At 40.5% G+C, this 24,505-nt stretch overlaps 1 protein-coding gene across 1 annotated transcript in view; it reads right to left on the bottom strand.

The window, feature by feature from the left end:
- Positions 1 to 883: 883 nt before the first annotated feature.
- The window catches only part of CHST9 (carbohydrate sulfotransferase 9), an 85,246-nt gene continuing 61,624 nt past the window's right edge, over positions 884 to 24,505 (bottom strand). Inside the window, exons 6-7 of the mRNA XM_057367234.1 lie at positions 17,250 to 17,287; positions 884 to 2,333 (exon numbers count right to left, since the gene is read on the bottom strand). Coding sequence (XP_057223217.1) covers positions 1,239 to 2,333; positions 17,250 to 17,287 — 1,133 coding nt within the window. The 3' untranslated portion in view covers positions 884 to 1,238. The remainder of the gene's footprint in view (positions 2,334 to 17,249; positions 17,288 to 24,505) is intronic.

Below are 24,505 nucleotides of genomic sequence, written 5' to 3'. Positions count from 1 at the left end.
GTGAGACAGGCTGCAGGAGCAACTGCATGTGTTGGTCAGGCAGCACTTGTGGGAGCAGAGGGAAGGCAAGGATAGAAGGTTCCTTTTCCTTTTACAACCAGGACTGTGGGATTCTGGACATATGTCCCTCTAGAGCAAATCCCCAATACACATTCTACCACAAAAAACTGCAGCACCCACCCCACTCCTGGGGCTTGGTGGCTGCTGGCAAGGCAAGACAGCAAAACACAGGTGACTTTGGGGCAAAGAGCTCTGGGGACAGACAGCCCCCCCTCCAGATTTGGGAGGCAATGGTCACACATCCTCTCTGTAACAGATTGCTGGGAGCTGGGCTGATAACTGGATCCCAGCAGACAGAGAATGGTCATAACACTTGCATTGAAGATGCTTCTCAGTATAGACCTTAGAATATCCCAGAGCTACCATGCTGAAACTTTGTCCATTTCACCAAAAATGAAGACTACCATGAATATTGGGACCACAGAATGCATGTATCATGTGTAATGATGCATCTACGCAACATTAAAATCTTTATTTTGTTGAATGCAGCAGCTCTCTGAAAGGAGGATCATACTTGTCAACTCCAGTGCATCAGTCACAATGAGGTAGGGGACTGGTCTTTCACAGTCTTACCCAAATTTACTCTCCTCATCACCTGAGCTGCTGCATTATTTTTAGYTTGATTTGTATTCAAGAGCATCCTTCAATAAAAAGATCAGGTCTAAAATTGGCTACAGTCTAATAGTAATCAGAAAAAACAGGCCTCACAACTGAGAACACCATAAATATTTTAGAAAATTAACCAATGATTCTTTATTAATAAGTGACAGAAAGTAAAAATACATTCAAAAGTTTTTTTCAAAAGCAATTTCTAAAGCACCACACCAAAAAAAAAGAATCATGCCACTCAGAATTTTTTTTCTTTAAAACCATTAAAAAAACATTAGGTAAGGTAATGCAACAGCTGGCTGAGCTACTGCTTCCATAGTACAATCCATAATGGTAAAAGCAGCCTTTTCAGGCATTTTAGTGCAATTTATGCTGTTTACAGGTCTTTTTTTCTTTGCATTCTCCATAATTTAATATCAATTGATATCACTCTAACTTATAAATAGCCCATGAAGTCAAGATATCTCTACTTAGCAGTAACTTCATTTCCTTTCAGRGCTAATATCRAAGTAGTTGTTTTGAATCCCAAAAYGATAAATACCTAATAGAAGCCTGAAGCTATTCTGGTGCTATACAAGTGGTGATGTATAATTGAACATTAAATAATCCAAATAATAGAAGTCATAGGTCAGCTGTCTCTCCTCCTTAGACAATTCCTTTAAATATTGCCTCACTACTTCTGCGCTTGTTCTCTCGTCAGAAGAATGTCTGTCTTTGAATTTAGGAAACTTCAGATCAGCTGGAGCACCTACCAGCTGCAAAAAGTAATTGGCATCTTCTTCCAGGGTTTCAAACTTKCCTATGAAATCATAGTTGATGAGGCAGGGATAGCAGAGCTTACTGACTTGCTCCCAGTGAATGTCCATTCCTACTGGTCGATGGGAATCTAACAGGTATTGGATAAACTCCTTGAACTTAACTCCTGATCCTGTTTTCAGCGCTTCTTCATCTGCATTATGCCTGTACTTCTTAATTATTGCCTTCCCAAATACTGGATGGTAATAGCTGTTGGGATGTTCAAACTTATCCCGGAAGGCAGACACCAATCTTTCCATAGGATCGCGTACAAATATGAACTTGGTGTACGCGTTCAAGCGCACGTATATCCCTTTGAGGTCAAAACTGTCCAGTCTCCTCAGATGCTTTCCATAGTGCACATCATCATGGGAAATGTTGTTTGCTGAAGCAGCGAGGCCGCTGAGCACCATGAGGACCCTTTTCCAGTTGGAGCAGCCTGCTTTTGGAACCTCGCAGTACAGCACCTTGTGCCTGTCCTCCACGTAAATTCTGGACACCAGGTGCACCAGGTGGGTTTGCAGCATCTTTCTGCTGTTGTGTTTCTTGCAGAAGTCCTGCAGGAAGGCCCTCCGCTTTTCCTGGGTGCTGTCCATGGCCTCCCACTCRCCACCCTTGAGGAATGTCTTGTTTAGTGGGTGCAGAGCAGGAGGTAAATACACCCCTCTGAACCAGCTCAGAGGGGACTGGCTCATCCTCTGCTGCTCAGGCTCTGGGCTCTTCAACGAGGCACCAACCATGCCCAAAGGGTCAGCCCTGCCCCGCCAGTGCCTGGTGCTCGAGATGGCCATAGCATGGCTACTGAGAGCCACAGGAGCACTTCTCCATGAAGCTTTCCTTGGCATCCCCGGAGGCTGGAGTGTGAAATCCTGCAAACATGGAAAGAATCAGAGCTTAGAATGCAGTGACAGTGCAGCTCAGCCCACTCAGGTGCTCCAACAGCAGCAAGGATGGTGGGTGTGCTCATAATCAAACCACATCTGGTACTACAAAATCCCTTTTGAACCACTTGGTCAATATTCCTAATTTTRGAACAAGCTGGGCTAATTACTGTGGCACATGCTTCTGATTACCTGTCAGCACACAGCAGGTCTTCCTACAAAAATAAATAGCTTARGTCACACCTCTTAGGAAATAAAAAATGGTTCACAGAGGGAGGCTGATAGTCCTGGTAGGGGTGGCTAGGTACTTTTTTCTACATTCTGCCCCACGACAGCTCTGGCATTGGTTGKGTTTCACAGCCATTCTCGGGAGTGCACTGGCACAAGCACAGTAACAGGAGCTGGATCTACTCCCACCACRGTGACTTGGAGCAGCCCTTGTCCCCCRGTGGTSGTAGGGCAYGAYCCCAGGRCTCCTAAATAGTTRACATCAGTGGGTTTGAGCAGGGTGTRGTGACAGACAAAATYATCCCTCCAAAAAGGTGCTATTCCYGTCTGCCTACAGAGAGATGATGGAAGTGGATGTCCTGCACTGAATGCACAGGTGTCTGTGACACAGATASCTGCACCTGAGCTGGCTGCTTCCACAGCTGATAAGGAAAAGTAGATGCCTTTGGAGCCTGTTCCATCTGACTTACGCAAAAGTCAACATTTATGACACCAGCTAAATAAACATCAACTAGTGATCCCGCAAATATTGTGAAAAGATGAGTCTTTCCTTCCAAATCTCTTTTTATGTCCCCAGCCACTGTGCAATCCACAAACTGCAGAAACACCAAAACTTGCATCAGTGGTTTGACATCCAATTCTTCAGGGTCTTGTACCATGCAAGTTGACTGAAGAGTTTCTTGCAGTTTGGGTTTTCTGCTTGCTTATTCCTGAGTGGATTCTCATTTGTTTGTTAGGCCTTGTAGATTTTTTTTCTCCCATCAGTAGACAATCCTCCTTCACTAGATATAGGAAGACCTATACAGCTGCTTATTTTYATTGCAATCTGGGGAGGGAGGATGCTATTGACAGGTTTTTAAACATCTTGCAAGTAACAGACAGACAAATGGTTAGATGGACAGACAAGCACACACTGCCTGACTGCTTCCATAAGGCTAACTGTATTGGAAACCTACATGAAAAGGCTTTTCTGCAATAAACTGATTAAACATGTACTGGAAAGTTGACTWGTGGACTGGCAGATCATAATGTGGATTTGGGGGGAATGGGAAAGTTCAYAGGCTGATTGAAATAAAGCTGTTAAAAGTTCAGAGGAACGATGTAAGAAATAGCAATGAATGGAACACAAGTTGATTTCCAGTTTGAAATAAAACCTATGAAAAAACAGGCAGTTCCAAAAAAAGTGAGCACATGTTGTAGTGTAATCATTTCTCATAACAAAACTAAATCCAGAGGATCAGGCTTTTCTGTACTGCTCCAAGACAAACATGTCTTTATTCCACTGAACTGCCTAAAATTATTTTTGTATTGGTGAGAACAAATAAAAGAAGAAAGTCATGCAGGACTTGTATGTCTGTGAGAGAAGGAATGTTGGTGTTTTTAGAGGTGCAAAAGGATACTTTAAYTCATTTGATTTGATGTGGTCAGTGTTTATTATTTTTTTTTGTGTATTTATTTCTGTCTGATATTTTGTTCTTTAAAACAAATGAACCACATGTGTCCAGAACTTTATCCCTTCTGCTCTATATAGCATGGATGGAAATAATGCAGGAGCTAAATCAGTGTGTAACAATGGAAAGCAGTTCTACTAGTAAACCAGAGTATGACCATAAGCCTAATGGGATTTTCAGCATTACAGTGAATGGCAAAGTGCCATTCTTAAAACTGCTACTGCAGAACCAGAGACTTGCAAATAATTTAAGTGTTTTTGCCTTGAAAGGGAAAGCTGGAATTTTAAAAGGTGAGATGAAAAATGTGGGATGCTCAGAAACCAGMCACACAATACAAGGCACAACAGAAGCAGGAATAAAATTTTAACAATGCTAAAGTAACTGAAGATTGYAAATTCATCAGTGCAGCTCTGGGGAATTTGAGAATTTAGAAGACGGTCTCCAGTGATACATGACTGTACTGGTGTTCYACAATGCAGAGAAAACTCAGGAGAGGGCAATACCTCATGACTGCCTATGGTATGTCACCTGAATCAAGCAGCTATTTCAGTGCAATGAAACTTAAACTRTCTGAATTTCAAACTAAAGCCACTAAATTGAATCCTACACTTCAGAGAAGAGTCAGCCTTCTCAAGCCATCCTGCCRTCTTGAACTAGTGGAAGATGCCCTAGTTCCACTAGAATAGGAGGGAAAAGGACARACTGAAAGGTGAGCGTGATCTTGATTTCGTTCCACTTCAAACAGTCTGCCTGGGATCCAGGAGCAGCCTCAGGGGGCAACCCAAGATGATAGCAGAGGAGGATTGTATTTTAGTTGCAGAAACTGTGAATGCGGCTGTAGGAATCCCTACTAAAAGATTTTTTTGTGGGATTAAAGACTTTAGAGAAAGATGGTCAGAAGTATTCAGTGAAATCTCAGTAACACCCTAAAGGAACAACATATGCACAGTTGGAGTCAATTGAAAGGGGCTCCTTCCTAGGGAGATGAAGCAAAGGGAGAAAAAATCTGTCAGAAAAGAAGGCCCAAACAGAAAGCAAAAGAGAAAAGAAAATCCCCAAACCAAAACCAAAAGCAAAGCAAACCACACCAAACACCACACAAGTCCATCCCTCCCTCCAAGCCAAACAAAAAACCCTAACAAAGCCCCAAAAACTCTAGGGAAAAAGCAATGTTACAGGAAGATCTGAGGACCAATAAGTTATCAAAAYATGTAAAATATTATAGCATGCTTCCTTTTCCACTTCCCCTTCTCTTTGAGACACTTATCCCACTATTGGCTAATATAGATTTTTATAGTCCCCATGAGGGACAGGGTCCTTGCAGTCAATGCTGTCTGTAAGAGCTGCTTGCTCTGAGAATGGGAATGGGTAGTGATATTTTCCAAAGGCATAAATGGCTGGTGCATTGCCCAGAAAGNAAAAAAAAAAAAAAAAAGGAAGAAAGAAAGAGATCAAATCTTTCTATACACTTGCTTGAATAACTAGGTTAGTACCTAATAAAGGAGAGAAGAATGAAAAGATGACTCAATCTCTATTTTTGATGAGAAATGTTTAACTAGAGAGTTTTCTTAGGAAATGAAGAAAAGTTGTTTTATAGATAGTGCCATACTCCTTAAGCAAAGCTGCCTGGCAGTGTGACACTTATCTGCATGAGAGAGCTGAAAGCCACACACTCTGAAAGCATTTAAATATTTTATGACACCAGTCTTACATAAAGTGAGGCGCCTTCTTTGGCTGGCTCTGTGTGCCAGTGATTTTTCAGCGTGCATTTTACGGCACTGTAAAGATCTGAACATCTCCATGTTACATATCTATATATATAATTTTGGGTTTTTTTGCACAACAGGAACAGGTAAACAAAAAAATTGCAAAAGCAATAAACACTTTTAAAAAAACATCCATGTCCATTATATTGACATTCCTAACAATCTGTCCCACAAGCAGCTGAGAACTGTTGTWTTGGAAAATATCTGAACAGACACACCAATAACAGGCAGCACATAGGTAATATCAGACACTAACTCTGGATCCAGATCTTCCCATGCAAACAGCCCTTGCCAAACTCTTTGAGCCAAGTGTCCAAGGACAGGAATATCCATTTATGGCTTTCCAAAGGGCTGCTAAGTTTGGGAACCAGCTGCCTGACATGGGAGATGAACTCCACTGTTACCTTGGAAAGATGCAAGGCTCTTCTTGAGACATGCTGACAATCTGTGCAGCAAGTTGTGTGCATTTTATCTGAGAATTAAAATCCAGTGAAGAGTTGCACCTTTGCCAGTAATTGTGCAGAGATTTCTGTCCTCAGTTTACGTGAACATATTTGAAAGGAAGAAGTTAAAAAGTGGCCTTTAGCCCAGTTTAGAAGAATATGCACATTGACTCTGTCTCACTTTAGCTAGACTGGAACTGAAGACAGACTTAAAAATTAAATATTTGAGGAAAAAAATGTAATTGAATAAGAGTATGTGTGTGGTGTTTGGCTACTGGTAGCTGTTGAAACAAAAGGCATTTTAGAGTCGTTAATGGGTTCATGGATTTTTTTTTTTTTTTGTACATTTTTATTGGTGGAGATTCCCTGCTCCTCCCCATCAACAAAAGGATTTCTCCTCACTGAGAAAATAGGTAGCCAAAACCTTCTTTTATACACATTGAAGCTGTTTTTTTCCATTAATACCTTCACAAACCACTGGAGTAGAAGCGATTGACTGCTGCCAAGAATGGTTAAGRCTCATCCAATTATGCTTTGTGGTGATTTTACAATGCACGGGTGAGATCTCATCTAGGCAGTTTGCAATTAGAGCAACTCACCATGCAAAAAGATAATGATGTATTGGAAAGGCTGATATTCCAGGGCTGATTTACAAAGATTTAATGGCCTGCAGTGCAGACAGTGCTGTGTTTTCTAAATGCCTTCGTGCTGGATATTCAGTTTTACTAACAAGAATAATAAAATTAAATAAGCCCAGCAGAAAACATAGCACGAAGAATAGTAAAGGAAAGAAATACTCTGTTTTTTTGTGCTTTGCTCTGCTACCAACTTACCTGTTTACCTAGGACCTATCTGTAGYAAAACTGACAAAGAGTCATTTGAGAAAAGGTTAATTTTCCAGTTCACACTCTGTAATGATCAGGGAGCATGYAGAAATGAGTCTATTAATTTAGGCTTTTAGCTGAAGGCAGCTTGAATACTGGAGGACTATAAAATAAACATCTTACTTTGATGGTAGGTATCTGTTGGCCTTTGAAAAAATTGAAATCTATGGTTTCAGCCTAAAACATCAAGTTTTTCACATAATGGTTGGATGGGGCTCTGAGCAACCTGATCTAGTTCAACACGTCCCTGCTCATTGCAGGGRCAYTGGACTAAGTGACCTTTGAAAGGTCCCTTCCAACTCAAACTGTTCTATGATTCTGTGATAATTTGGCACACTTAGAAGAACCTCTTAATCAGAGGACCATGATTGTGGCAGATAGCTCAGACTTGGTATGCAGTTTAAATATGAGGAAAAGTTAGGATGTTTCCTATTTTCAGCAAGCCAGTGAAGCCTGGAACTTCTAGCATGTAGTTTCTACCTTGCTTTAGCTGTACAAACACGTAGAGCTGTTCTTGTCTGCACAAGTTTTCTTAAACCTGCCAAAAGAAGAGATTTTCCCAACTTGTGCTAGAAGACTATTTGAAAACATAATTCAGAATGGCCAGACTCCCCTACTACTACGCTACCTGAGCTAACATGTAAATCAGCTCAGAACTCTCTCTGATCATAGCAGCTTTTTAGTATAACATTGGTGAGCTAAACAAACCCCTACAGAGTCTCCCAATAGAGAGACAATCCAGGCTGGCCACAAGTGACAGAAAATATTTGCTGATGAGGTGCTTCACCTTCTGTGCAGGGGAGATAAACCTCTTGRTTCATCACTTGTGCTTGAAACAGCTACTCCAAAGATAACAGGCACCACTAACCCCTCACCTCCCAGCAGAGTCATGAATTTTTGGCTTATCTAATTTATTCAGGGCATATCACTGATGYTACATTCCTCAAAAGCCAGAGGCAAGACCTTACTGTCACAGACACCACATTTTCCTATGAGATATGTATCCCTAAAACACATGTACTTGTACCAAGCATCTGTAACATTACTAAACAAGTTGAGGGAAAAAATAAAAGAAGAAAAAAGAGTATAAAAGATACTCAGAAATTCCTGCAGAAACTAAAAGACAAACCTYATAGTTTGTAGCTGAATTACAGTTAGGTTCAAAGGAGATCCTTGTGAACTCTGAGCCAGACACAAAATGGAATAACTGACCATAGTAAGAGAAAAAAATACTTTTCTTACATAGTAAGAAAAAAAAAAAACAGGTAAATTTTAATTAACAGATATCAGTAATTTTAAATGYTGCTTTTCAAAACACAGCTTTGGAATTGATGACTACTGCCCTTCAATCTGTTAGCAGAAATTCCAACTCACTGCATTGKTGAGTTGGAGTTAYRGCAARGATACAGAGCGAGATAGTGGAGAARGAAAGGGCAGAGGAGKAGTTTTTCCTTTTTATATGGCRTGGCCRAGTGTCAGTGATTGGTGTGGAAAAATTTGAGTGGACAGTCCCAGTCCAGAGAYGGTTTTGGAGAAGTAGAACCCGAGCCCACAGGCATTGGGGAAAGGGGAGAGGCCCAATGGGGTAAGATAACCAGAGCCATTATCAAGAGTATGGCATAGCACTATCCCCACTTAATAAGGGGACAGGAGAAAATCCATTTGTCTTTGACTGAGACCATAGAGATGCCTGACTCCTGGCTTTGCATCCAACTCCCCTCTCCCTGCCCTGTCTACATCTACAGAGAGCACAAAGTCATGCTAATGAGGCAAGACAGTCAGCACGAGCCACTTCAACAAGCTGATTCACATGATCGGCAACTTGGACAAAGAAAATTAAGCTCTAATTTACTTGCCAATTCTTGTTCAAATCTGGAATTAACTCCCTCCTGTTYCTACCTTCACAGTCAAACCATTTTGTTTCTCCAAAGCATGTTTAGAATGGGAGGGATAAAAAAGATTCAACCAAGTGCAACCAAGAATGGCAAATAAAAAAAAGCACTCCACTCCCTTATTACTAGTAAATAAATAATAGCCAAGGTCAATTGGTAGAAATAATAAATTGGTTTCAGGACAGTGCAATGCTGATGCWGCTTCTCTCCCTTTCTGATAATGGTTTTATGGTGCTGGTTCTTTGCACTATCACTTACAGACATGAGAATAAGCACAGAGCCACTGCAGCCCAGACAGTTTGTGTTTGGGCAGAGTCTGCAGCCAGCTTGCATGGAGTGCATGTCTCCAGATATGCAGCTAAAGATGCACTGTTAATAAAAGCCAATTTACAGATTGTGGACCCCTTAACACTTATTTATCCCAATCTCCTTTCTATGCAGCAACACTTGTTTTGGGTACGGGTAAACCAGYGCCTTCAAAGTGTTTAATTTTGAGCACAGTCCTTCTCTGTGTTAGTAAAACCTATGTCAGCCACTGTAAATCTTCACCAACAYTCACTCATATTTCTGTACAGAACARTCTCACAGCAAAGTAACTTAAACAACCTGAAATTCAAAATGGACTCAAACTAAGCATGTAATACTCATTTTATGAAGCATAGGGCTAGTAGGTTTACCATATCTATACAGGGAGCTTAAATTTGAAGATGAGATTTTCAGATATWTAATATCTATATATTACATATTGGTCTCTTGCTTTAATTCATTAAGTAATAATAATGTGCCTATCTTTTCGTAACTTAAAGCACAGAGGCAAGCCAAATGACCTAAACAGTTCCCGCTGTTCACAAATGCAATTCTCAAAATTGCTTTTTTYCAAGTGTATTTGAAATATATATTTGAAAACAAATAATGCCTCTTGCATGTTCACAACTCAAGCCAGGCAGCAACTTTTGAGCACATGTCATATTTCAGACAACATCTATTTTCCTCTCTAAAGAAAAGGGACACCAAAGCTTTTTATCCAAAAGTGTTAGGGACCAAGTCTCAGCCCTTGCTGATCAACACCCAACCTTGCACAGGAGGAACGCTGTCTCCACTTCCCTGTCTGCATGAGTAGACACATTTCTCAGGAAGGTGATCAAAGTGCTGGAGATTAATCCTGCAGTTTAACCCCGCATGCTGGGACTGAAACCCTGGCTCCCTTTTTCCAGCAAGTACTTTGAGAATAGAGGCCTGAACTCTAAAGCTGTGCTTCTGCACACAAAGCACAATTCCTCACACTAGTGGCTCTGGTATTCCTGATTCACAGGGATTTTTTTTCCTGGTAAACAGAATCCATTTCTGTCTCGTCTGCAGGTAAACACACTTATCTTCCAGCACAAGCAAGACATCTTGCTCCTTCAGAAATAATAAKAAAAGTTTCAAATGAAACTAAGTTCAGATGAAGAATATTAATGTATATTCAGGCATGAAGAATTCATTTCTGCCAAATTGCTTTGGAACAGACATTAAGATCTCTGGAGGTCTCAAAGCATTTTCTMTTCAATCACAATTAGCATTTAATTCAAATTAGATGACTTTATTGGTAAATAAAAAAGAAATAGRAATGTAAATGCACTCTAGGTTGGCAAATATTTCAAATATGTGTTTGCCTACATCTGTACACTCTTAAATTCACGTGTTCATTTCTAGATACAAATATTAATACTCGAGAATTGATTGCATTCATAAATTACTGTGGGAGAAAATAGGCTGTGAATTGACAAAGGGCTTTGCCCTCTGTACACTCCATCTGCACACTGAYTGACCCTATTTCACTGAATGGGGCTAAGTCTTGTCTATCMMAGGTAAAGGAAAATACACTGGTTTRTTCTGTAGCAGGTTTTTGTGTGGCTATCCACTCAGTTGATCAGTGTGCCACCCAAACATTAACTGGTTCAAGCCTCCTTGAAGCACAGGAATAATAAGAGCAGTGTTTAAGGGTAGGTGCACCGGCCAGAGCCACGGTGTTTGGTTTTATGCAAGTCCCTTAACCTTCACATTTCATTTTTCCATGTCTGTGGATCAAGGAAAGATAGTAATTGCCTACCCCATGTGAATATTGTGATTTTGACTTTCTGACTAACACTGGTGGAAAAATGTTGCCATTTTACACAGCTGGAAAGGACATGGAAATCTGATAACTGGGATTGCAACCCAACTTCCCAGTCCATGCTGCCCTTCACTGCTCATATCTCACATTTCTTTCCAATACTTCTGTTGAACATTCAATCTGTTCCATATTCTAATATTTAGTTTTTTTTTTTTACCACAAAAATAGTTATTCATAAAATTTAATGTATTTTTATCATCAGACACTGCACTTCTGTTYCTGTCTATACAGACTGAGAAACTATTTCCATCACAAGGGACTGAAAAGGTTCTCATGTAAAAATGTCTGCTGTGCTTATTTGAATAATAGTTCCTCCTGCATTTTTTTTCTGAGACTCACCATCTTGGTACTATATATTATGCACTAATCAGTAAAGGACTGTTACGTTATCTGAACTTGAAAGGGGCAGAGAATGTTATCAGAAGAGCCCTTATCAGCTTGGGAGAAAGAAAATGTTATGAATGTTTGAAAACTGAATGTTTTTTCCCAACTCATTTTAATCTGRTCATRTATCAGATAAAAAAKTAAAAAATAATCTTTTAAAAAATGCAACTTCTGCTTACTGATAAACAAAATGTGCAGGTGGACAGGAAGGATCTCATATTCAACCAGACAGGGCTGCCTCAAACAAGTGAACAAGTGAGAGCCTACAGGACATGACCAGGTGACCCACCTAGTGGATGAGGGAACAGAGGAGTGGCTGGAAAGCTGTCCAGCAGAAAAGGGAGCTGGGGGTGCTGGTTAACAGCAGCTGGACCTGAGCCAGAGTGTGCCCAGGTGCCTAAGAAGGCCAATGGAGTCTTCGTAGCAAAAATCTTGTGGCCAACAGGACTAGGAAAGAGTTTGTCCCTCTGTGCTCAGCAGTGGTGAGGCCACACATTAAGTCTGAAGAAAGGAAGATTTTTCTGGCTGGAAAAGGATCAGGTTAGGGAATATTGAAACAAACTGGTCAGAAACAAGCCTATAGGAGCTTATGGAATGCACCTATGAGTGTTGAGGGAGCTGGAGAATGTCACTGTAAACCTACTCTTGATTGTCTTTGAAAGATCGTGGTGGACTGGGGAAGGTTCCTGAGGACTGGAGGGAAGCAAACATCACTCCTATTTTCAAGGACAGCTTAGCAAGGAAATGAGAGCTGATCAGCTTTGCCTCATTACCTGGGAACATGATGGAGCAGGGAACTGCTCCTACCCAGGTGCATTTCGCTTTGGTGAACTCCATGGGGTGACTGTCCATTCTCCACCCTGCTTAAGTCCCTCTGAATGGCAGCACAACCCTCTGGTGTATCAGCACTTGCTCAGTCCAGTTTTGCATTCTGCAACACTTCCTGAGGGTGCACTCCATCCCATCAGTCTGGCATGTAATGAAGAAGTTAAATAGTATTTTATTCAGTTTTGACCCCTGGGCTACTCCACTGATGATTGTCCTCCAGCTATATCTCATGGATTTAWGAAGGGAAAATTGTGCCTGACCAGTCTGATAGCACTGCACAAGGAGATGACTGGATCAGTGCTGAGGGGAGATACTGGATCATGTTAATCTSAGATTTGCTAAGGCTTCTGGCACTCCCATAACACCCTCATGAAGAACAGGTCAGGTAAGTGCTCAGTGAGATGGACTGAAAATGGTAAAGTGCTTAGGCTCAAACAGTTGTGCAACAAATGCAGGTGGAGGCCCATCACTGGTGCCCCAAGGTCGATGGTGGGTCCAAAAGTGTTCCATCTCTCTATCACTGACCTGGATGATGAGACAGAACGTACCCTCACCAAGTCTGAAGCCACACAAAACTAGGAAGAGTGGCTGATACACCAGAGGGTTGTGCTGCCATTCACAAGGACCTCAACAGAGCTGAGAACTGGCTAAACAGGAACTTCATGAGGTTTGACGGAATGGAATGTGAAGTCCTGCAGCTGGGGAAGGACAACCCYAGGAACCAGTACAGGCTGAGCAGCTTTGTAGGAATGGACCTGATACTGGAGAATAAGCTGACTGTGAGCCAGCAATGTGCTCTCATGGCTAAAAAGGCCAACAGCCTCCTGGGTGCCTTAGGCAGAGCAATTCCCGCAGGTCAGGAGAGGTGATCCTTCACATTGGCTCAGCCTGGTGAGATCTCCTCTCAGCAGCGTCCAGTGGCAGGACAAGAGGCATTGGGCACTGTGTGAAACACAAGAAATTCAATGGAAATATAACAAAACACATTTCTACTGAATGAATATCAGGCACTGGCACGGGTTATCCAGGAACAGAGGAACCTCCATTCTTGGAGRTACTCATATTCCAGCCAGACGTGATCCTGGGCAACCAGCTCTAGGAGTAAAGGGCTTAGGCAAGATGATCTCCAGAAATGCCTTCCARCCTCAACCACGATGTGATTCTATAAAGCACACGAGGGTTCAGTTTGTTGAGTGGGCTAAATGCATTAGTTCTCATAGATTTCCAAACTCCTAATTTTGGGGGAACAAAGTACATAACACTGAGGAATATGATGCCAAACTGGGAAAACAGGAGGAAGGAACATACTTAWCAGATAACCTCAGAGTGGCAGGACTTGGAAGCTGGCATACATGGACTGAAGTTTTTTTAGCTAGGTCATTTGAGACAATAAAGGGGAGAGAGGGGAGAGTTCTGGAGTAAACTACAGCAGTGCACAAGGACAGCCAAGGAGTTTGGTCTGAGCCGCAAAGTTTTTGCTTATATTATATATGTGTGTACCTGAAACATCCTTCAGGTCATAAGCTATTCCTTATTATGGTCTGTGCAAGAAACTTGTATTAACAAGAGTTTCAGTTGTCTTTGACTTCTTTTCTTTGGCACACGTTGTGTACACACTGACAGTACGTCAGAGCAGCATTACCTGTAGCCCAAGCCCAGCTCTAACAAGTCCACTGCCTCATCTCAGTCCTTTCTGTGCTTCTGCTTCCCCAGCCCCTTGTGCAGAAAGGGAAATGCTCCCTGACAGAGATCTTAAGACTGAGGGATGGATTTGCCACTGCAAGAGAGTCTGCTGTGATAAAAAGCTCCTCAGTGACAGAACAAGGGGAGAGCATCTGTGGAACACACTCATAATCTGCCAACCTGACCTGCAGCTTCACCACAGAAGGGACAGGCTCAAACCTGAGCTCAAACACAGCTGGRATTTTAACCCAAAAGTCTGACTCTGCAGGCAACTTCAGCTTCCAAATGCAAGTATGCATATTCTTGTGAGTCCTTCAGAGATTCAGAGGCACTGGACAAAACCATATGTAAGAGTGTACGTTAGACCTCAACATAGACCAATACGAGCTTGGTAAGGACGAAACACAAAGGATTTCCCCAGACACATTTTTACTGATGGTCTGTAATGTGTTGTTTTGCTGAGACTGTTACAGAAAAACACAAGGTTTCTTGTTTCCTCACATTTTCCTCAGCTGTGGCTAACATGCTRCAGTAAACAGGCTGTACATTCGTGCCAGGATCTACCCTGAAGCTGCAAATATGGGTAAAGGCAGGTATTGGAAAGCAGAGTGTGTGCTATTTCCAGATGCCTGGTGGTGGCAGGTGACCATTGCTGTTAAATGAACATACATATTTATACACATAAATGACAAAAAAAGTGTTTGAGGGAAACCAGCAAATGCGGGAACAAAAGCTAGTGAGGATGATAACTGTAGTGAAATGTCTCTGGAAGCAGATACGACCTTAATGTTTTACCTATGCCATGTTTCACTAAATGTTGCTTGGGCTTTGGAAGAGCTAAGAACCACACAGAAGCCACAGTGGTTCTTCAAGATTAGAGAGGTCCYAGAAGTGCACAGGCAGTCCAKASTTTACCCAGCAGRAGATCACKRGGAYAGCAGCTYTATCATTTCTCCATYCCCTCTCTGTTTCACTCACCTCTCAACAAGATATTTCCTGCTATTTGCCCCTTTGCACTCTTGCTCCTGTCAAGTCAAAACATCATCCATCTTCTGCAAAGAGCTTCTCCCTCACTTAAATTTCTGGCAGCCAGTTTAACTCACTGTTGCTAAACTGACTTAAAGGGGACTCAAAGATGTTACCCTGCATATAAAATTTTAAGTTCAGTATTAAAAATAAAAAGAATCCTTCCGTGACAGATATTCCATCGGGATCAACTCCAGTTCAAATATTTTTTTTTTTTTGAAGCAGTAAAAATACAAATCAAATACAAAGTGCATCTGTAATTGTGCTCTAAATGACAGACTTGAAAATGTAATTAATTTATTTTCTGAAACACTCATCCAGTTCTTGGAAATCCACAGGAAATTTATATGGAATGGGACATCACCAGCTTAAGYAATATCCATTTAAATGGGAATGTTAAGTTTTTGTCTCCAATTCAACTTTTTACAGCTTTGTTTAGATATACCCTCAGCATATGAAGACAACATAATATTCCTACAAAATTAGATATTCTTAGGTTAACATCAGAGAGCCAGAGCAGGTGAGCTATTCAGTGAAGGCAAGGCAGTGGCATTCAGGAGACCAAGACTGGACACACAAAGTACAGCAGATGATCCACCTTTTGAAAATGTGGCAATTTTTTTTTTTTTTAATCACAACACATTCTTCCTCAGAAAAGGGCAATAGCATCCACAGAACTGATTTTGTCTCACAGAAAATGTGCAGAATTAGGGCTTCAAGCAACCATTCACACGTTGCCAATGTTGTCTCAAGTTGTGGTTAAAAGATACAAGTGCCCCCCCTTCTGGCCAACAAGGACTCCCAAAAGTGGCTTTGCAAGACATTTCACGCTAATTTTAAAATGCAGTTTTGGTTACAAAAGTTAATTAGAATTATTAGACTTATTCTAGGATGTAAACTCTCAGTCAAAGCACAGAACTTCCATTAAATTCCAAGATATTCCTACAGTTACTGAAAAAATATTTCCTTTGCTTATGCAATGCCATGTTCCAGACTAAATATCTATCTACCAATTTCTCAAGATATTGAGAAAGTTGCAACAACTCTGAATATTAAGTTATGTCTCAGGACCATAAGTACCCAAGACATGCAAGTGTTTCCTTGCTGAAGAGTGGTGCCAGCTYAGGCCACTGAAAGTGACACACTGGCATTTGTGCCATGCTCAGCCATGGCAGGGGATTGCTGTCACACCCAAACCAGGCTGCTTTAGGTGGCCATTCCCCCTGGCAAGTTGTCCTTCATCTGGTGATCAGTTCCCAGGTAACAGTGATGTGATTATGCCAATGCCTCGATTTATAACTTAGAAGGAAGATGGCTTAAGGGAGGGTCATTGCTGGACTGCAAATATTTTAATGATGACTTTTAAAGTTGCATTTCAAGATAAATCTCATTAAAAAAAAACCCAGATGACCATTTATATGCTATCTGGATAACAGGATCCAGCAAGAGGACAAGAAGCCAAAGAATGACAAGCAAGCACCCTGAGTCTGCAGAGTTGGGTCCTTTCTGTCTACAAGGGCACGTAATAGAGGAAAAAAAACTCTGGCTTTCCTCCTCTCTTTCTAGTTAGAAATTTTTTCAGTTTAGCTCCTATATGTTTTTCCTGATGCTGAAATGACAAATTACAATATATAAAGGGTTTTTTCCCAAGTAACTACTCCTGATACAGTAATAAAGACAGGACAGAAAATGCCTCTGCAAGCAATGTCACCCTTTAGTAGAGCCTCAATGAAAATTCATGGCAGAAATAACCCAGGAAACACTGAAATACACTGCTTACATGTGCTGTTCAGGTATTTGWGTCAATAGCTTTCTGCCTTTTCAAAGGAATACTAGCAAACAAAAGAAAAAAAAGCCCCAAAACTTAATTCTGTGMTGCAAAATTTGATACCAATGAACAAATTACCCCTGGGCTTTGTCCTCAGCACCAACACATTGGGAAGCAGATGAGCTAAATTGCTTAAATGGCAAATCATAGATAAAAATGATGGCTACTCTTGCTAATTCAACACATCTGCAGAGCCAGCCAGTTGCCTGGTACGTGCTCCTTACCACACCTGTATTGTTAATATTGGTGTGCCCCATGAAGTTCTCCCATTTACTTGCCACAACCCCTCTGCATAAAAAAATTAGGTCAACAAAAAGTATAAAAGTTTCAAAATACCTGATTAATTGCCTCTTGCTGAAGCTTTTTTCCAGACTCTGAAAGGGAAAGAAAATAATTAGTTTGTATATCTTTTAAGGAATTTCGTAGTGGACATGCAGAACAGTAAAAAATGAATTCAATAAAATAATAATAAAAATAATAAATGGAATAAAAATCTGTAATTGAGAAACAGAATTTAACATATAGAAATCACTTGAAAGTTTGAAATGGAAATATGTCTAAAATAAAAGAAACACAAGCCTCTCTTATAAAAAAGATGTGATAGAAAGAAGATCGAGATAGGTAGTCAATCTTGCTCTCCTGAAACCCCACAAGAAATTACAACATCCAAAGGGAAAACAACAAATTTCAAATATGTGCTATGAAGCCTCTTAATGTTGCTAGGTGTGCTACGTGACTAAGAGACTGGTAGCATCCAGCTCAGGATTGCACATTGGAGAAGAAATGCAACTTCTGCCATTGCCTTAAAATAAAATTACATGCCTRTGCCAAGGTTGAGGCTCGGCTTCAGCTGGCTCAAGGGAGAAATTCTATCCTGGTAATGTCCACAAAGTGGCAATTTGAATTATGGTCTCATTTCCTTACTCTGGCTTTCTTCATTAACGTCCTTCAATGTGCTGCTGGAGATACAACCAAAACCTGGACAGGTTTTCTACACTGTCTGGGACTCCAGCAGCAAGGACACCTCAAACCTGTTCTTTCCTTTTGGACCAAAAAGGGCAGTAATTTGCCTCATTTGCTGCTCCCATGCATTGGTTGCCAAAAGGGCAGCAGGTATCAGTTTGCTACTGGAGACTGTCCACACGTATTGGGGAAAGTCAGGAATTTCACACTTGCCTATCCAGCTAGGCTACGTGCACCCCGAGGGGTTTTAAAAATAATAATGATAGGACAGGACTTCCAACCTGTCAATATCACTATTAACTGTCAGGGGAGCCTGCCTAGCTCGGGTGRCTGCCACCTCCAGCCCTGGAAATGATACTCAATTTCAACAAAACTCTTCCATACTGATATGTGTGGCACAAACAGAATTTTTAAAATGAGGTGAAAATATTTAAGGTGTTAAAATATAGTACGAAGACTCTACTTAAAGGAAAATGATCCTCTCTATATCCCTGAGACTACTTCTCTCTTCAATGAAAGTGGTATAGGTTATTCAGATGAAGATAATTACTTTAGGCTATATTATAAGATTGTCTCTTATGATAATTACTTCCTGCATGCTTGTGTTTGTTGTGTTTTTATTTGCTAAATATAAAAATCCTTTTTTTTTAGCTAAAAAACTCCACAGAACTATAATTTAGGGGAGACTTCTTAAAATGTATTCCCTTGCTTACTGAGTTTGTCTTTAGGAGAAGTAAGATTTATTCTTGTAACAAATATTTTAGCCATATAGATTTTTGGTAATAGAAGATTAAAGGAGTTTGTGTTTTTAGCATTCTCTAATGATATACAAGTTGCTAGGAAAGCAGAGTGYTTGAAATCTCTGGTTAGATCAACACTATTTTGCTCAAAGGTTTGTGGACTTTGAATACTGATGCTTTCCTGTTTCCCAGTACATTTGTTTTTAGGCTATTTTGATTCACTTTAAAGGAATTTTAATAACTTTCTGTTGACAGCATGGACAGCTGGTCTTGAGAATTAGTGAAAATTCACTTGCTGACTGAGGAAGGAAGTGACATCAATGAGTTTCTAAAGTCAGCCCTGAGGGAAAAGTGTGCTCTGCCAGAGTAGCCTTTCATGCCATTGTATTTCCAGTGATGCCTCAAGATGCAAATTGCATTATCAATCAAACTTGTGGTTTCTACCTCAGAMAAATACAAAAAGAAAAGAACAGAAAGACTGGGAAAGACCTTTACAGCCTTTCCTGACACTGCTAAGAAAAAGGTGAAGGAGAATTTATGTCAGTTCTTTCCTTGTCCTCTCTTCTTTCTTTTGGTGATTTAAATGTCCACTATCAAGGAAAAGGCAGTTGCAGAAGTGGCTGTATGATACAACAGCAATGGTGACATGGGTTAAACCAGACAGAGATTGACTAGGCTGTTACAGATAGAAGAGAGATCAAATTCAAGGTCACCACTAAATTGAATACTGAGTTCTCCATTTATTTGCTAGATGATCCTTGTCCTCATCACAGTGCATTTGGCACAGTCAGCACCTGTGCTCAGAAGGGACCAAGGTCTGCAATAACAGACAGGCTGCAAATCAGGGTGGAAAGAAATTGGCACCATTACCTGGGGAATCCTGCACATCCTGCTGTGTGCTATGCTGTTGTTTCAGGAGAAACATCACAAAAAGCAGTGAAAAAACACGAACAACATCTGCAAGGCTGAAAGGGGGTTCAGTTTCCAGACACCAATTGCTAATAATAGGGCAGGACAAGGCCATTGCAAGTGGCAGAATTTTGTTTGTCCTGCTTTGAGTTTTGTTTGCTTTTTAATTTTTTTAAACTCCCAGAATTGTCTTGTAATGACTAGCTGTTAATCTGTGTTTTATTTTTGCCATCTCAATTTCAAGAAGGATATTTCTGTGCTGGTGCCTTGTGATCCCTTGTGGTCACCATCAACATTCAGCAACAGGATTTAAGAAATGCCACTGGAGAGAGGGCTCCTAGATCAGAGGACATGAGGCAATGGGACACTGACAAAACCAGAATTGTCAGAACATGCCAGTCAGTCCTGTGGGCAACACCTGCATCATGAAATGCAGGTAATACTTGACACTCACAAGAAGTTTCGTTTCTGGTAGATGTACACATGCAAGTATAAAAATGTTGACAGTTTTTCCCAATGAGCTGCAATAAGGTAGCAGCTTATTTAACAACATCAAACTAACTGGGAATGGAAGCTGCCCAGGTGGTAGCCAGCTCCAGATCATACCTTCTACAACATAGACTGCTTGTGAGTGGCTTGCTCTTTCCCTATATTTCTTCAGAAACATCATTTTCCTACCTGCCATCTTGCAAACTATTCCTAAATGGGCTCAATTGTGCCACCTGACCAGCCTTAAAACACAAGCAAATATAAAGGACTTAATCACAGACAATTAACTGATACTTTGTGTTTCAAAAGTTGTATTTACCAATACAAAAGACAATTTCTGTTTGCTGCTGTTGTGCTTTCCTACCACACTAACTGAGGCTAAACTGCTGCAACTGGATTCCAGCGATGTTTTTGCATCAGGACTGGAGAAACACATCCTTCCCAATTAATTTTTAGTGATTTTCTTTCGTCTCTTTAGTTGCAAAAAGTGCAAGGGTCGCTTGACTGGTTAAGATGAATGGCCTTCTTGGGTTGACACCTCAAGCTATATCACTTTAGAAAAAAAATACAACAAACATGGTTTAAAAGATTTCTCTCTATTTTCATACACTAATTAGTATACTAATTCCTGTTCCCAGGGTAAGTTGTTTTTTTTTTTTTCAAATGTTTTCTTTTTTTGGTTGCTTGTCCACGATTAAAAGATTAATTTACTGAGAGGAATAATGTATGTTTTCTAATATAACTGGCAGCTGCGAGACACGAGAGTGGCCCATAATTGCTGCTGTCACGAGGAATGGCAGCACTGACTGCAGCCTTACGCACACAACCTGCACAGAGAACAACACGTAATTATGCACTCTATGCCCTGCTTACCTCCATACAAAGGAATGTGATATTTGTGCAGGTTTACAGATTAATCTGCTGTAATTCCCTTTAATGTTAAACTACTTCCAGCTCAAATATAATTAAGATCACCAGGTACAAAAGATTCAGATTGGAAATATGAGTACACTCCRGCAGAACAAATAACAGCTTGATGCTCGTTTTTATGTTCAAATAGTTGGATACATTAAGGATTTTGACAGCATGTTTGTTCCCTAAGTATGTAGATGAAAAAAACAAAGCTTTGATTTCAAAAGGCAAGACATTACTACTGTATTTAATTAGAGAGAAAAATCCCTTAAGTATGTATATCTGCCAATTTATGTGACGTGACTGCTATAAGACCTAGCAACAAAGGATTTTATTTTTTTCCTTCCAAAAATCAAATCCATATTTATATATACTTCAAGCAACCATCATCGACGTCAAAAAAAAGCTTTAGAATAAAAAGTTTGCCTCCTTGAGACTTCAGAAAATTCTACTAATATTTGTGGCATGGCAGCAAGGCAGGTGGTGAACAKAAATTCTGGGTCTGTCTCTCTGTTCTCAGGTATCTGAGGGTTTCCACACAGACTGGGAATAGAGACCTCAGGGGACAAAAGGGAACCTCAGCCTTGCTCTGAAACAGCCATATTCACTTCAAGTGGGAATGGTGCTTCTACAAAATCAGTTGTGAAGAGGGAATTTGATGCTCTAATATCAATTGAATTTTGTTTTTCTAGTTTGTGACAGAAACACTAATAGCTTCATCTTTTACTTTATGTTTCTAGAAGTAAATATGTATGCAACCTRTTCAGTTATGATCCCCCCCTCTTTGATTACTGGTGTCCTAATCTACCAGCACAGATTCTCAAAAGTATAAGGAAATCAAAGCACTCATTTTTGATAAACTTCTGCAGCAATTTCCCATGGCACCAGAGCCTGGGGAAGAAACACTCAGATTTGTTTTTCAGGCTTATAACAGACAAGGTGTGACACTAACAGATTATCTTCTGTGAAAGCCTGTAACTTGGCACACAAAGATTAAAATATTTAGGGCAGAGCCATACATTTCCTACAAATTATCATCAGAATCTCTGAAGTCTGTAAGCAACACAGCTCTTGCAGATCTGCACAGCATTTCCTCCTCCTTCTAACAAGGAATTCAATAAACAGAAAGTGCTCATTTATAGCATCACTTTCAAAACCTAGTTTAGCTTACTGTTGTACCTCCGTGATAATTATGCAATTGCATATGATTACAGTGGCCTAAAATATATTAATCACATCTTCATGGTATTGCATAATCCTTCTCAGTTGTCACAACGCCAACTCGTAAGTTGCCCTGGCAGAAGGAAACATAAAAAGAAACCCAAGTTGATACTGATTGAAGCAAATGAAGGAAAGTTGGCCATCTCAAAACACTGAAACACTCAGAGCATTCCAAGGTCTCCCTAGCTAATTTTTCGTGATTACTTTTGATATGAAAACAGACCTTTAATTGTCAGTCGCTAATAAGGATGCAGAACTGTTCCCTGGGAGGTTCAAAGGACCCTGGGAAACGAAACATTTACGAAAGCTTGAGTGGYCAAATGTCTTGTGCTGATTAACATAGACCATTCAGTTTCCACCTAACAAAGTCATAAYAAGAAGGAACCCCAAAGGAAAAAAAAAATGGTCTGACAAAGAAACATTATTCTTAATATGACTGTGGGCTCTCATTCATTAATTCTGTAGAGCATAAAAAAAATTTGAAGTTTTACCTGCTCTCTGCCTCATCAGCAATGATAAACATTTTCAAATGAGACAGAATTGCCAGGATGCCCACTAATGGAATTAATAAGCAGGCTTGTTTGCCAGTTTTCTTCTAGAAGGYTGTGCTTTCCATAACTGGGAAAAGGGAAARCAAAACTTTGTCATATTTTTTCTTWAAKGAYGGAAGATTTGAGATAATGGAAACATGCCAAGCAGTGTACTTGGTTGTAACATCAACACAATATTGATATCATGGTTTGGATGGTTTCCAGCTGAACATGGTGCATATTTTCAATGCCTATTTGGCATTCATCCTGTATCTAACAACAAGACTAGTTTGTTTCAATTTTGGTTTACAGCTCACTATGCAACTGCTTTGAAAAGTTTTTTTTCCTTTTATCCAACTGCTTCGCTGYTTTTTTCAGATTCCAGCACTCTTAAGGAACTGAATGGAGTGAATTGCACACTCCTATTCATCTGCARCAGGCAAGCAAAGATCAGTTAATTRTGCCTTAGTTATGCATTTTCTCAAATCCTATCACAGTGTGATRCAAATCCAATGGTAGAAACTCTCAGTTCCCACACTGCAAGGGCTTGTTCATATGAACTCACACAAACCATCAGCCTCCTCTTTCATATTGCTGGTTATGTATGATGCTTTGTGATGTTTTATGTTATGATCATCTAGAGGATAGGCCACATAATCTGTTAAAATACCTTTTTGACCATGCTCTACTGTCAAGCTCGATTGCTTATGTAGTCGTATTCCAAAAAATAGGATTTCAGGCTYTGTCACAAAGGAAGTTTTTTTCCACCCATCCATTGCAGTTTGCTRTATCAGCGTCCTTAGTACATCAYTCAKYGAGGGMTCATAAAMYCATGGGATGGCTTGGGYYRGAAGGGACCTTAAAGATCATCTAGTTCCAAACCTGCACACCTTTCACTTTCACACCTGGYCAGGTTGCTCAGAGCTCCATCTRATGTGGYCTTGGATGGTTGACTGATTTTTTTCCAATGAAGGAAAACAGTCTGAGTCTTTTACTCCAGGAACAAGAGCTGTCATGATGGAAAAGACCATGGAGAGCAACTAGAGCTTGAATCCACATGATCAGACCCCAGAAACAAAGCTGTGGGCACACACCTCTCTCTTYAATACAGCCTGCTGTGGTCTTTGGCAGCTGAACATTTGCATTGTGCTCTCAGTGCACTGAAAAATTGCAGCAGTCTGCTTTTGGTTTTGGTTCCTGCTTGGGTTCTGTCCATACTATGAACACATGGTCACCTCTGTCCAGATGAGGAACATGAGTGCAGTTGAAATTTGCAGTCCAATTAACCACCTCAAGGCAAAGCCACATGGAGTCATGGTCATCCTGGTTATCATCATGGTCAGCTCTTGGTTTGTCACTGGTAGCAAAGATAAGTTGATTTCCAGCCCTGGAGCACACTATTCTGATATAATCTTAATTAGGACATCCTGAAGGTGCCAGTACCAATGGAAAGCAGCACACAAGCCCAGAGAAGCTTATTTTGACTCACCTGCTAGGACAACTGCACCACAAACAGCTGAGCTACAGAGCTTCTCCAGTGTGAATCAGAACCAGTAGAGTGTGCAAGTTAAGCACACAGCAAGCCCAAACAGGGATGGTAAAATTCAGCTTCTTGGCACTAATTACAAAGCAGAGTCCCACAACAAAATCACCATGGGAAGCCTTAGTCTACAGTTTCTGTATTTCAGAATTAAAACGATGAATTGTTGTTCATACAACATGAGGCCAGGAAGTGACCAGAGGTGATGAGAGAATACATTCTTTCAATTTACTACTCATTCTGAATTATGCCTACATAAATAAACTGATCTTGTTTAAGTCTGCCCCC

This window comes from Malurus melanocephalus, unplaced genomic scaffold, assembly GCF_030028575.1.
Source record: "Malurus melanocephalus ecotype Western Australia unplaced genomic scaffold, MMel_1.1 scaffold_76, whole genome shotgun sequence".
In the NCBI taxonomy this organism is placed as follows: domain Eukaryota; kingdom Metazoa; phylum Chordata; class Aves; order Passeriformes; family Maluridae; genus Malurus; species Malurus melanocephalus.
This window is presented reverse-complemented; position numbering and strand designations above follow the sequence as displayed.